The sequence below is a fragment of the Exophiala xenobiotica genome (assembly GCF_000835505.1).
Source record: "Exophiala xenobiotica strain CBS 118157 unplaced genomic scaffold supercont1.6, whole genome shotgun sequence".
In the NCBI taxonomy this organism is placed as follows: Eukaryota; Fungi; Ascomycota; class Eurotiomycetes; order Chaetothyriales; family Herpotrichiellaceae; genus Exophiala; species Exophiala xenobiotica.
Window position 1 is genome coordinate 1,531,777 of NW_013562489.1, and position 11,788 is coordinate 1,543,564.

An 11,788-nucleotide genomic window follows, 5' to 3' on the forward strand; every position below is an offset into this window, starting at 1 on the left:
GAGAGCAATGTCATGCACCTTCACGTGCTTTGAGCCACAAAAAGGAAGATAGCCGAGAGGGGGATCACCATGCCCAAAAACCCACCGAGCCAGGCATCGGTTCTTTAACTGGAGCTTCCCTCACTTAACTAAGAATGGACCAGTTAAAGGCCCGGACGCCGATCTCATGGCTCGCTATCGCCCAATGACGTGGGCGGCCTCAAGCATCTTTTTTGCTTCGGCTCAGCTTGTACCACCAGAATTTCGCTGCAAAAACAACGTCCAACCCTCATTCTATCTTCATCTTGCATCCTTTTTTCTTTCTAGAGGAGCTTTTCTTTGCCTGCGAAAGGCTCCTCGGTTTCGCCCTCTATTCTCCTGCACGACATATCTTACAAGTATTCTTCCTTCACCGTCCGAAGTCCCTTCGTCGTTCCTCGGTACCCTTCCTGTCCACGCTCTCCTACCGTGTCTCTCCTCTGCGGCTGACGTCCTGTTCACCACCATGGCTGAGCAAGGTCAAGCTCCCGTCCCAAAAAGGCGGAGGATTGGTGTCATGACGAGTGGAGGTGACTCTCCTGGCATGAATGGAGCTGTTCGCGCTGTGGTTCGCATGTCTATCCACATGGGCTGTGAGGCCTACGCAATCTTTGAAGGTTACGAGGGTCTGGTCCAAGGCGGCGATCTGATCAAAGAAATGAAGTGGGAAGACGTCAGAGGATGGTTGTCTCGAGGTGGTACCCTGATTGGCACTGCAAGATGCATGCCTTTCATGGAGAGATGGGGGAGACTCAAAGCAGCCAAGAACATGATCCTCCGGGGCATTGACGCCTTGGTCATTTGTGGTGGTGATGGTAGTCTGACCGGCGCAGACAAATTCAGAGCCGAATGGCCTGGGCTGATCAAAGAGCTGGTCGAGACTGCAGAACTCACACAAGAACAAATCGAGCCCTACAAACACCTGAACATTGTCGGATTGGTCGGGTCCATCGATAACGATATGTCGGGGACTGATGCCACGATCGGCTGCTACTCCTCCCTCGAACGAATTTGTTCTGCCGTTGACGACGTTTTCGACACTGCAGCTTCCCATCAACGCGGTTTCGTGATCGAGGTCATGGGTCGGCACTGTGGTTGGTTGGCACTGATGGCTTCGATAGCTACAGGCGCTGACTTTGTCTTCATCCCTGAGAAACCTCCTCGAGTTGGTTGGGAAGATCAAATGTGCGACATCATCAAAATGCATCGGTCAAGAGGCAAGAGGAGATCCATCGTCATAATCGCTGAGGGTGCCCACGACGAGAACTTGAAGAAAATCACGGCGAATCAAGTCAAGGATCTTCTCTCACACAAGCTCAAGTTGGATACAAGAGTTACGGTCCTTGGGCATACCCAACGAGGAGGATCAGCCTGCTTCTACGACAGATGGTTGTCAACTCTACAAGGTGTTGAGGCTGTGAATGCCGTGCTGGAGGCTACGCCTGATACTCCCACACCTGTCATTACCATCCGAGAAAACAAGATCGAGAGATCCAACCTTATGGAAGCTGTTGCCTTGACCAAGTCAGTCACTGCCGCCATTCAGGCCAAAGATTTCGATAAAGCCATGCAACTGCGGGACGTCGAGTTCAAAGAATACTACAATAGCTACATGATCACCACTTCCACCGACCATCCTAAATTACGACTTCCCGAAGAGAAGAGAATGCGTATCGCCATCGTCCATGTTGGAGCTCCTTCTGGTGGGATGAACCCTGCCACTCGAGCGGCTGTGGCATACTGTCTGACAAGAGGCCACACTCCCATCGCCATTCATAATGGCTTCCCAGGTCTACAGCGTCACCACGACGACAAACCCGTCGGATCCGTCCGCGAATGCAAATGGATTGATGTAGACCCATGGGTGAACGAGGGCGGTTCAGAAATCGGCACAAACCGTGGACTGCCCAGTGCCGACATCAAGACGACTGCAGAGTGCTTTGAAAGATATAAATTCGATGCGATGCTCCTGATTGGCGGATTTGAAGCTTTCACCGCAGCAAGCGAAATCAGAAAAGCCCGGCATGAGTATCCAGCGTTTAAGATTCCTCTGATCGTTCTGCCTGCAACAGTATCGAACAATGTCCCCGGGACTGAATATTCACTTGGCAGCGACACGTGTCTAAACACATTGATCAATTTCTGCGATGCCATCAGACAATCAGCGTCGTCGTCCAGACGGAGAGTGTTTGTCATTGAGACACATGGTGGTCGATCAGGGTATCTAGCAACCATGGCTGGCCTTTCAGTCGGCGCACTGGCCGTGTACATCCCCGAAGAAGGCATCAACATTCACATGATCGCCCGAGACATAGAATTCCTGCGAGAAAATTTCGCCAACGACCAAGGCGCATCTCGAGCAGGCAAAATCATTCTTCGTAACGAAAAGGCCAGTCAAACCTATACCACACAGATCATCGCAGACATGATCAAAGAAGAAGCCAGAGGACGGTTCGAGTCTCGATCAGCAGTGCCTGGACACTATCAACAAGGGGGTAAACCTTCGCCTATGGATCGGATAAGAGCCCTCCGGATGGCGATCAAGTGTATGCAACATATTGAGGATAGATTTACAGGCAAGTCCAAGGCTGCGATTGTCGACGATCCACTCTCTGTGGCAGTCATTGGTATTCAAGGGTCGGAGGTCGTGTTCACGCCCATGGGTGGAGAGACGGGCCTGGAGGCCAACGCGACGGACTGGCAAGACCGACGACCAAAGAATGAATTCTGGATGCCGATGAAGGATACGGTCGACATCCTCAGCGGACGGCCAAAGTTGAGGGATTGCTGTGGGGAGTGCGGGAAGCCGCTCTCAGGTGATCTCCGTAGAGGTATGCTCCCGAAGCCGAAGGAGAGAGACGAAGAGTAAAGACAACAAAGGAGGAGGCTGGAGTTTGGGGGTCTCCTTATAAAGGTGCTGAACAGGGCGACTTGACCGGTGATCAGAGCGAGCGTCTATTTCTATCGTAATTCACAAGAGTCGTTTCGATCCGAAAGACTTTCTCCGCTCCAGACTACTATGTACATAGTAGTCCTTTCTTTCCTTTATGTCCTATGTAGGTCTAGCACTTCTTTTGCTAAGCCAGGAAATCTCTAGCGAGTTTGGCGAGACGGCGCGGTAGTTGAATAGGAATAGTCTGGATATGAGGCTCTATCAGTGTCAGGAACGGGAGATTGGAAGAGCCGGAGTGGGATTTGGGATTCTGGGGATGGCGGTGTGGTTGCAGTGTCGTTGGTGAAACAATTCGGATAGAAAGGAATCTGTAACCAGATCTTGCAGCAAGTTCAAATGCAGGTGTCTGACAGAAAGGATTATCCAGGATACCACTAAGGTATTGGTGAGAATCAGCGTCCAATCTTTTGTCAGACGAGTCTTGACTAGCGAGTTTTATTTGGAAGCGGCAACGTCGTGACACCAGCATCGCGCATGCACGTGACATACGTCTTCCACGTGAGGCCAAGCGGTGAGGGAGTTGCAGAACCGATGGCGGAACCAATGGTAGAAGCACCAATGTGACAGCCGAAGCCAGAGGAAGGAGGTCTGAATCGCTGCTGATGGAGACAAAGGAACGAGTATCCGTAAACAGTCACGCAGTATAACGCGCGTTCATGGATTGGGAGTGTCGTGGAGCCCCCTTTTAACGAACCGTCCACTGCCGGGCATTCCCAGAAAGCAACAGGCTGATGCGGCTCTCTTCTTGGCCCCGGTGGCCCCTACTCACACAGTCACAGTACTTTCCCACTCCATCATTTCTCTTGGCACTTGTTCGATTCTGACCAGCCGATGCCAGCTGACTTACGGAGTACCCTGCTCCCTCGCTACCTCGAGATCTCTGGACACTTGGAGCAGGCAGGCGAGGGCATAAGCGAAGAGTTGTTAGGCGATGCTATACCTGGAATAAGGACCAAAGTTGACGGCACCACCACGAGAACCAGAGCAGTCTTCTAGGCGCATACCAGGTACCTACCTACTGTACCTTAAGGTATCTGCCACTTTTTCAATATATCGAAATCGAGAACGGGGCATTAGAATCGGAAAATAAATCACTGGCCCTCGGTAGATCTGGACTCAGTGATTGGGTGGCAATCAGGCCGACACTCCCCCCAGAGGCGGTTTGCGTAGACCTTCACCAAGCCAGCAGCCCGCGAGGCCCAAAGGGCGCAAGAGGGACGCGCGGCGCGGGCAGGCATGGCGGGCTAAAGAAAGGCAAAGCGGCACATCTGCCCTGGCGTCGTCAGCACGAACCAGACTCCCAGGCCACGTCGACTCTCTCGCCGTTCTTCCCTCCAGGGAGCCAGGCTTGCATGGGGCTTTGAGTCTTCGACCCAATTGCCTGTCTGTTTGCTACCTCCAGGTAACCCACTCTCTCTCCTCCCTATTGTGTGCCCGCTCACGCAATCTTGCCAGTCCACGTACACCTGCGCCAATCCTCACAATCACAATCCTCATCGTCGCCATCTACCACCCTACTACACCACCTCACTCTGGCCGTTCTTTCTACTCCCACTACCACCGTCGTCCTGGGTTGTTTTGCTCCCATATATCCTGCCAGAGCGCCGCTCCTTCACTAAGCCTGCTTTCATTTGCGGCCGAACTGTGGCGAGGCAACTCAAGACTCGGGCTGTGCTCCGCGGCTGCGCCAATCACTTCTCCCGCGCTCTCAAGACTCAACTCTGAACTCGACTAGACCACGCCCTGGCTTCCTTTACTTCCTCTTCTCGAACGACTCCTCTTAGGATAATCCATCTGCTCTTCCTACCTGATAGACCCTGAGTGCCACTGGAGGAAAGATTTGGCGGTCATGGCGGACAACAATCGCCCGCGCACCCTCGACGACGAGTTCGACTTCAGTGCCGCAGATCTCACAAAACAATTTGAACAATTGTTACGCACAAGAAGACTAAACGAACTCGAAGAACAAGCCCGAACACCTCGATCTGCTTCTCCTCATCTTGCGCCTAGAACATCATCACATTCATCAGCGTCGCAAATCCCACACTCTCCAAACTCTATACAGTCTTCCCGTTCGCAACAACTGCAGCAGCAGCAGCAGCAACAACAACAACAACATCCTCCTACATACACCTCCTTCCGCAGCCACCCTATAGTACCATGTCCTCCTCAAGACGCCGCTTCTCTCAAGTTCCGCAATCTCCTAATCACCTTGTCCATGACGCCTACCAAATATGAAAACCCTGGTCTGCTCGACGATGCTCTGACCCACGTGCCAATCGACAGAATATATGCAGAAGCTGAGGAGGAACATAGCCTCATGAAAGTCATGGCCGAGTCTAAGAACGACGGTAGTAAACCGGAATGGGGCTACCAAGACTGCGTCATCAGGTCATTGCTCAGGTAGGGCAACCTGGGTCCAAATGTTGTGTCCGGTTCTGACATTTCTCTCTAGATGGTTCAAGCGGTCTTTCTTCACATGGGTCAACAATCCTCCTTGCACACGGTGTCATGGTGCCACCCTGGCTCAAGGACAAACGCCGCCCACACCAGACGAGGTGGCTCGTGGAGCCACACGAGTCGAACTATACCGGTGTACAAACCAAGCGTGTTCGGCCTTTGAGAGATTCCCTCGCTATACTGACGTCTGGACGTTGCTCGAGACGCAGAGAGGTCGGGCTGGAGAGTTCGCCAACTGCTTCAGCATGCTGTGTCGTGCTGCCGGGGCTAGAGTGAGATGGGTCTGGAACAGTGAAGATCATGTCTGGACCGAGATCTACAGCGAGCAGCAGCGGAGATGGATCCATGTGGATCCTTGTGAAGAGCTTTGGGATACTCCTCGGGTGTATACAGAAGGTGAGCAATACCTCTCAATCGGTCGAAGCGACCTGATGCTGACTCGTGTCCAGGCTGGAACCGAAAGATCGCCTACTGTATCGCCTTCTCCAACGACGGCGCCACCGATGTCACACGACGATATGTCCGCAACTCGCGCTATAACTTGCCGAGGACTCGATGTACAGAAGAAGTCTTGCTGTGGATCATGCACGAGATCCGCAAAATCAGAAGAGACAATATGGAGAAATCAGTGAGGACACAACTGATGCGTGAAGATGAAAGAGAAGAGCGAGAACTCCGAAGTTATGTCGCAAGCTCGCTGGCTAAGGAAATGATCCACTCCATGCCGGGAGCCGTCAGCCCTCAACGAAGCGACGAAGTCAAGACGCCTGCCGAGAGACAGCAGGAAGCTGCTGTCCAATGGTCGAGCCACCAGCAAATGGACCACTCTGGCCCCCGGTAGGCCTGCTGTTGCGACTCTCAGCACCTTCCATGTCTTGCACGATTATGGTTTTACGTCTCCTTCGATGATACCACTTTATACTACCTACGGAAGATTTACTGGAACTATTATATATGCACGCACTCGGGCGTACAGCGTGATTACTAGCATCTCATGCATGCGGAACCAAAATCAACAGTTTACTATATTTTGCACGGGCCTGGCTATCTGCATATCATCTCCGGAGTTCTCATCTTGGATTTCCGCCTTAGTCAGGCCGTCACCAGCAGCGGTTTTTGTCGGTTTACAGTCCACTGGAGCCTTTGAAGCCAGTACGCGCACAGGTTGTTTTGTCCGAAGCATTGGCGTTCACCGGACTTTGATGTTTGAGATGGGGTGATTTGACTATTTCCCAAAAGACCGGGAAACAGCCAGCAGAGGACGACGAGGTGACTTTGATGTTCACAGCCTTGAGTAGAAAGATGAGGACTGGTTGCAGCTATACGAATGAAATCGTGCGATCGTATCATGTCGTTGTATCATTCATTGATTCCTGCTAGGGCTAACAGCTATGTGTCACTATACCCACGTACACATGAGGACAGTCGACGCCCCTTTGCCCCCGATGCTTCGTATCTGTAGTGGTTCCGATCAAGGAGTCTTGTGCTGAAGGACAAGCTCAACAGAGCAGTTCTTGACAGTTTTCCGTGAAAGAAATAGGCTGACCTAGGTCCACCTGCCCAGGTATCTCATTGCGCGGACAGCGACGATCCACATGATCTACGCTCTCGTGCCTCTCCTGTCACGAGTCGTCGCCCACGTCGCCCACGTCGCCCGCCCCATCTTGGATGCTTAGATGCTAGCACTTAGCCTTGCTAGGTGGCCACCCCATAAGGGAGGGAGGGAGGGAGTGGATCTCATTACGAGTTACTCTCACTCTGTGATAGTCACCTCTGCGTACGAGTACTGTGATAAGGTAGTTCAAACTTCACACCGCAAACATCTGGCTTACGTCGCCCTCCCCTCTTGGACTCCAAGTCCACGATACCTTACCTAGGTACCTAGTACTACAAAGTATGACACTACTCGTAGTAGTTGTTGATGGACTTCAGACTGTACTTGTTGGACCAGATCGACTACCGTAGGCTACTAGGCTGGCTGGCTGTACTTACGTACCTAGGTGCCTTGGGGGTAGGCTGTATCCCTAATGCCATTGCTTACTACGTATGCCCGCTCAACACTGCTTATTCCCATCAAGTGGCAACGTATCACGTCGCTTGGCCATTGCATCCAACGTTTGGGCCGTCCGTCTATGTACCTATAGGTACCTAACGAGCGATTCTTATGTACACAGGACTCCCGGAGGTACGGATACCTTGGAACCTTTGCACAATATTTACTTTTGACATGGATTCTGGCATTTGGCTGCTGCTGCGGCTGCTGAAGACACCTTGCGACCGCGCTCATGGGTCGTGAAGAACAGATCCATGATCAAGTCCCTTCCGCCTCTACAGTAGGTGGCGCCCGGAGAACCGAGAGACATTACTAGGTCATCAGATGCAAAAGCATAGTGCAAAAACGAAAGTGAGCGTGAGCGAGCTGGTTCTAGCCTTGCGTGTTCTCGCACGACGTTTGCTTCTTTTCTTCTTGCGTACGGAGTATAAGGAATCCAATTCAATCCAATCCAATCCAATCCAATCCGCCTCGCTGGGGATCGAGTTCAGACGTGATGTTGCTCGCGGCGCCTTAAAAATTCTCAACATGTTCCATAGACACAGAAATGACCGTGTCGCTTCGCCTCAATGGGATGCCATCGCTGGCCGGGGATTCGAATATCCCTCTGCAAGACCAGGAAAGACCATTACCTGGTAACTTTTTTTTTTTTCATGAAACGGGCTCAACATGTGGCCACGATGTGGCGTATCAAGAGCTCGGCGGTGATCGTGTCTTGAACCAAATCGACCGAAATCGACCAAACCCTTTTTCACGAGCCTGCGCCCATCTAGGTACGTAACTACCGTAGGTACCCACCTAAGTACTTGGTAGATTGGTTCCGGCTCTGAAAGACCAGGATGTCCTAACTAGTGGACTTGACTGAGTGGGCTCTCTCTGCCGGTTGCAGTGACAGGACGCTCAGCTCCCGTTCCAGTTCCATTTCCCGGCTTCATGCTCATAAGCTCAAAGCTCAAGACTCAAGTCTCCCAATCCTGTCCAGCGTCGATTCTGCCATATGGAGCCTTCTGGACAAGTTCATAAATGTCCCGCTCCACAATGACGACTTCAAGATTCTGGTTCTTCTCTCCACTCTCGGTTGACTCGTCTGCTGCTGGCGGTGCAGGTCCAATCACGCCAATCCCCAGAATCCCACGGTAGGCAAATGTACTCCAGTGCAGTGGTCGAGAGCTGTGCGTGTTCGTCAGTGACTGTTGTCCTTCCATGGAGGAGAAGGCCTTCGCATCCTGGTTTTGGTCCTGATCTTCGCCACGTCTCATGAGTGCAAGCATGTCATCTCCGTCCTCATCGTCCACCTCCGCATCCGTGTTCTGATCCATATCGACGTCAAAGTCCATTTCAATCACGTCCGCGTCACCGAGATCCGTCTTGTACTTAAGCATCGCACTACCCAGGCCGGTGCCCCGTTCGTGCACGGGTATTGCGTCGCCTGCGCCTGTATTGCGTTTACGCTTCTTCTTGGTCTGACCTCCATGATCTTGAGTTTGACCGTTGGACCTTTCGAGCGCAGCCTTGGGCCCTTGCTTGCCGTCAGCAGGAGATACGGGGTCTAGCACATCGTACCGGCCCAGTGTGCCGACCTTCTCCACTTTCGTTGCCTGATATTGAAGGTCTTGCGACACATCGAGCATGAACAGCCAGTTCAAGCCGTACAGCCAGAGCCGCTCACCGCGTGTGGTCCGGTCAGTGCAGTCCCAGAAACAGCCTACAACGCGGTCTTTGAGCCGGGTGAATGCGTGTGGCAGATATTTCGAGGGGTTGCGTCTTGACCAGTCGCTCAGTCTGCAGTTCAAAACGTCAAATTCAACGAGTTGGTGGGTCGCAGTGACGGCGATGAGCTTTTCGTCCGAGGAAGGTAGTTCGTGAGCAACCGGTTGAGCAGTGTGACGCGTAGCGTGCAGGCCGCGATTGCCGTCGGCGGGGTTCGACAGTGAAATTTTTGGTGACGGCCGGAATGTCAATGCGAGAATGGAAGAGTCGAGTCGAGGAAGACGAGAACCCGAGGGATTTCGAATCCACTTTTGCGCGTGGATCACAGGGGACTCGTCTTCATCTTCGTCGTCTGACGAACTGGAAGAAGAGTCAGAGGAATGGTCGTTATCGAGCTCTACCGTCTCGATGAAGTCCAGGTCTTCATGCCCTTCGAGAAGCCACGTGTCGATAGCACCCGAGAGGTCCGAGACCGCGAGAACGCGGCTGTCGCTGGAGAAGGCCACATGACTGATGGTTTGGCGATACGTCCCCAGCGCTGATTCCGGAGCGTTGCGAGATGTTCGGTATAGCTTGACGGTCTTCTCGTGGACAGTGGGTCGTTCTTTCGCGTCCTTCGAAGGCACAATTTTGTTCAAGGCGACAGTGTTATCTTTACGGATGGTATAAAGCCATTTACCGTCTGGAGAAAAGCCTGTTCGTCTGGCACCTAGCCTGACAACCGTGGATGGCAACTCGATCTGCCTCGTGCGAACGCACGGTCGTCCTACGGCTTGTGTCTTCCGTAGCTGAAACAATTTCACCGTGTTGATGGTCGCTGCAGCGATGAACTGACCGTCGGCAGAAATTTGCGCATCCTGGATGTTCTCGTCGCCCTGAAGTATCAGTCGGGTCAAGGTCTCATACGCAGAACCTGCAGAGTCATCGAAGTCAAAAGTGCTGTCTGCTGAATTCCGTGGCTTTCGAACTTGGTAGACCACAATCTCCCGATCCCACCACGAAATGAATAGTCTGGCGGCTGGGGATGATGCGATTACCGGCCGCTGCGGGAGATGCGATAGTGTGCGATGAGTTTCTGTTTGCATCTTTCGGATTGGCACAACAACCGGTCTGCAATCCATACCACCTGAAACCAAGACGCTGAGATCCTTGCTTTCAAATGTTGCCGAACATTTCACATCGTGGCGATGGTATCTCCGGTGAGATACCTCGGCCCATCTCAATTTTTTGCTGCCTGCATGGCTGGCCACTGCCTTGTAACTGACGGTCCTTCTGTCCACGCCAAACGAAAAGATGGTGTCGCCAGTCGCACTCATGGCGAGGTCGATGATATCATGAGTGTGTGACTTCAGCCTCTGAACCAGAGAGTAATTCTGAGCGTCCCATATTTTCAATTCTCCAGTCGAGTCACCGGAGATGATGGTTCCGTCAGGAAGACACTTGACAGTCCAAACGATTGTGTGATCTCCATCAGCAGGCTTACCCAGACTCATATTGCGAATTGCCGTCCTGCTGCGTACATCGATTACTCGTATGGCGCTGTCTTCATAACCAGCGACTACGGTATTGCGATCTCGCCATGTGATACTGACAACCCTGGGCTTCTTTACCGGTGGCGTCAGGAGCGGTCGCAGGTAGCGTAAATCATCATCTTCAGTAGAAAAGAGGATGACTGTCCCACTGCCACAACCCGCGGCCAGCAATTGCGAAGACGTCCCACTCTCCAGCCCTTTAGCCTTTGCCGGATTCTCAATTTGCGGTTGCGCTGCAAAGCACCATATGTCTCCAAAATTCCCTTCTGTTTGTCTTTTTGGAGCGCCCGAGCATATATCCCATTCGATGATCGACTTTGAGCCAGAAGAGCTGAATAGACGTAAGGGGCCATGTGAAAATTTTGAGCCATCAGCGCCTTCTTCCACAACCAGGTCCCGAGTCCATGCCAGCTGCTCGATTATGCTGTCCTTTCTGCCCTTGAGGATTACTTCCTGCACCCAGTGGCCGTTTTGTGGATTCCAAATTTCCACATCTCCATTACCACGGCCAAGTGCAAGGCGTAAATCGGAGGGAGTCTTTTCCTTCGGAGAGGAAGAGTGGGAGAAAGCGAGGGCATGGATGGGTTCTGCAGGATGCTTGACGAATCTGCACCGGTGGATATCCATGTTGTCAGATGGAAAAGTAATGTACCGTGTCGATCATATCTTATGCACATTGGCGTTGACACAGGACATTCATTGTGAAAATTCTACGATAGAGGCATGACCATCGAGCGATATTCTTCAACTTTCATCGCCGCAGGAAAAAAAGTTGTAGATTGTCGGCCATGAAACCCACCGACGCTCCGCTCCGACGTTACCGGCTCTTGATTGGTTACTGCAGAAGACTATTCACGTGACCACTGTGGTACTATGGTACCGATACTCTTTACAAGGTTGGGGTCTCTCGTTCAGCGATATTGGCTTCAGCGTTGACCGACTTCCTCATAAATGATCGTTCCCTGTTTCTGGCTGTCGCTAGTCATCCCCAGGAGGGATCCCAACCGACGACAACTCCCTATCTCGCCGTTGACTGACGGAGGACGATGTAACGTGACCAGA

At 52.3% G+C, this 11,788-nt stretch overlaps 3 protein-coding genes across 3 annotated transcripts; 2 read left to right on the plus strand and 1 right to left on the minus strand.

The window, feature by feature from the left end:
• Positions 1-254: 254 nt before the first annotated feature.
• Positions 255-3,368, plus strand: PV05_09872 (6-phosphofructokinase subunit alpha). The gene has a single exon (XM_013456251.1). It carries the CDS (start codon positions 485-487, stop codon positions 2,885-2,887), a length of 2,403 nt encoding a protein of 800 aa, XP_013311705.1. The 5' UTR covers positions 255-484; the 3' UTR covers positions 2,888-3,368.
• A 919-nt stretch (positions 3,369-4,287) lies between these two features.
• Positions 4,288-6,785, plus strand: PV05_09873 (uncharacterized protein). The gene is made up of 4 exons (XM_013456252.1): positions 4,288-4,373; positions 4,427-5,374; positions 5,427-5,827; positions 5,881-6,785. The coding sequence occupies exons 2-4, from the start codon at positions 4,821-4,823 to the stop codon at positions 6,270-6,272; spliced, it is 1,347 nt and encodes a 448-aa protein (XP_013311706.1). The 5' UTR covers positions 4,288-4,373; positions 4,427-4,820; the 3' UTR covers positions 6,273-6,785.
• Positions 6,786-7,868: 1,083 nt separating this feature from the next.
• On the minus strand, positions 7,869-11,448 carry PV05_09874 (uncharacterized protein). Its single transcript, XM_013456253.1, has one exon. It carries the CDS (start codon positions 11,351-11,353, stop codon positions 8,444-8,446), a length of 2,910 nt encoding a protein of 969 aa, XP_013311707.1. The 5' UTR covers positions 11,354-11,448; the 3' UTR covers positions 7,869-8,443.
• Between the last annotated feature and the right edge of the window lie 340 nt (positions 11,449-11,788).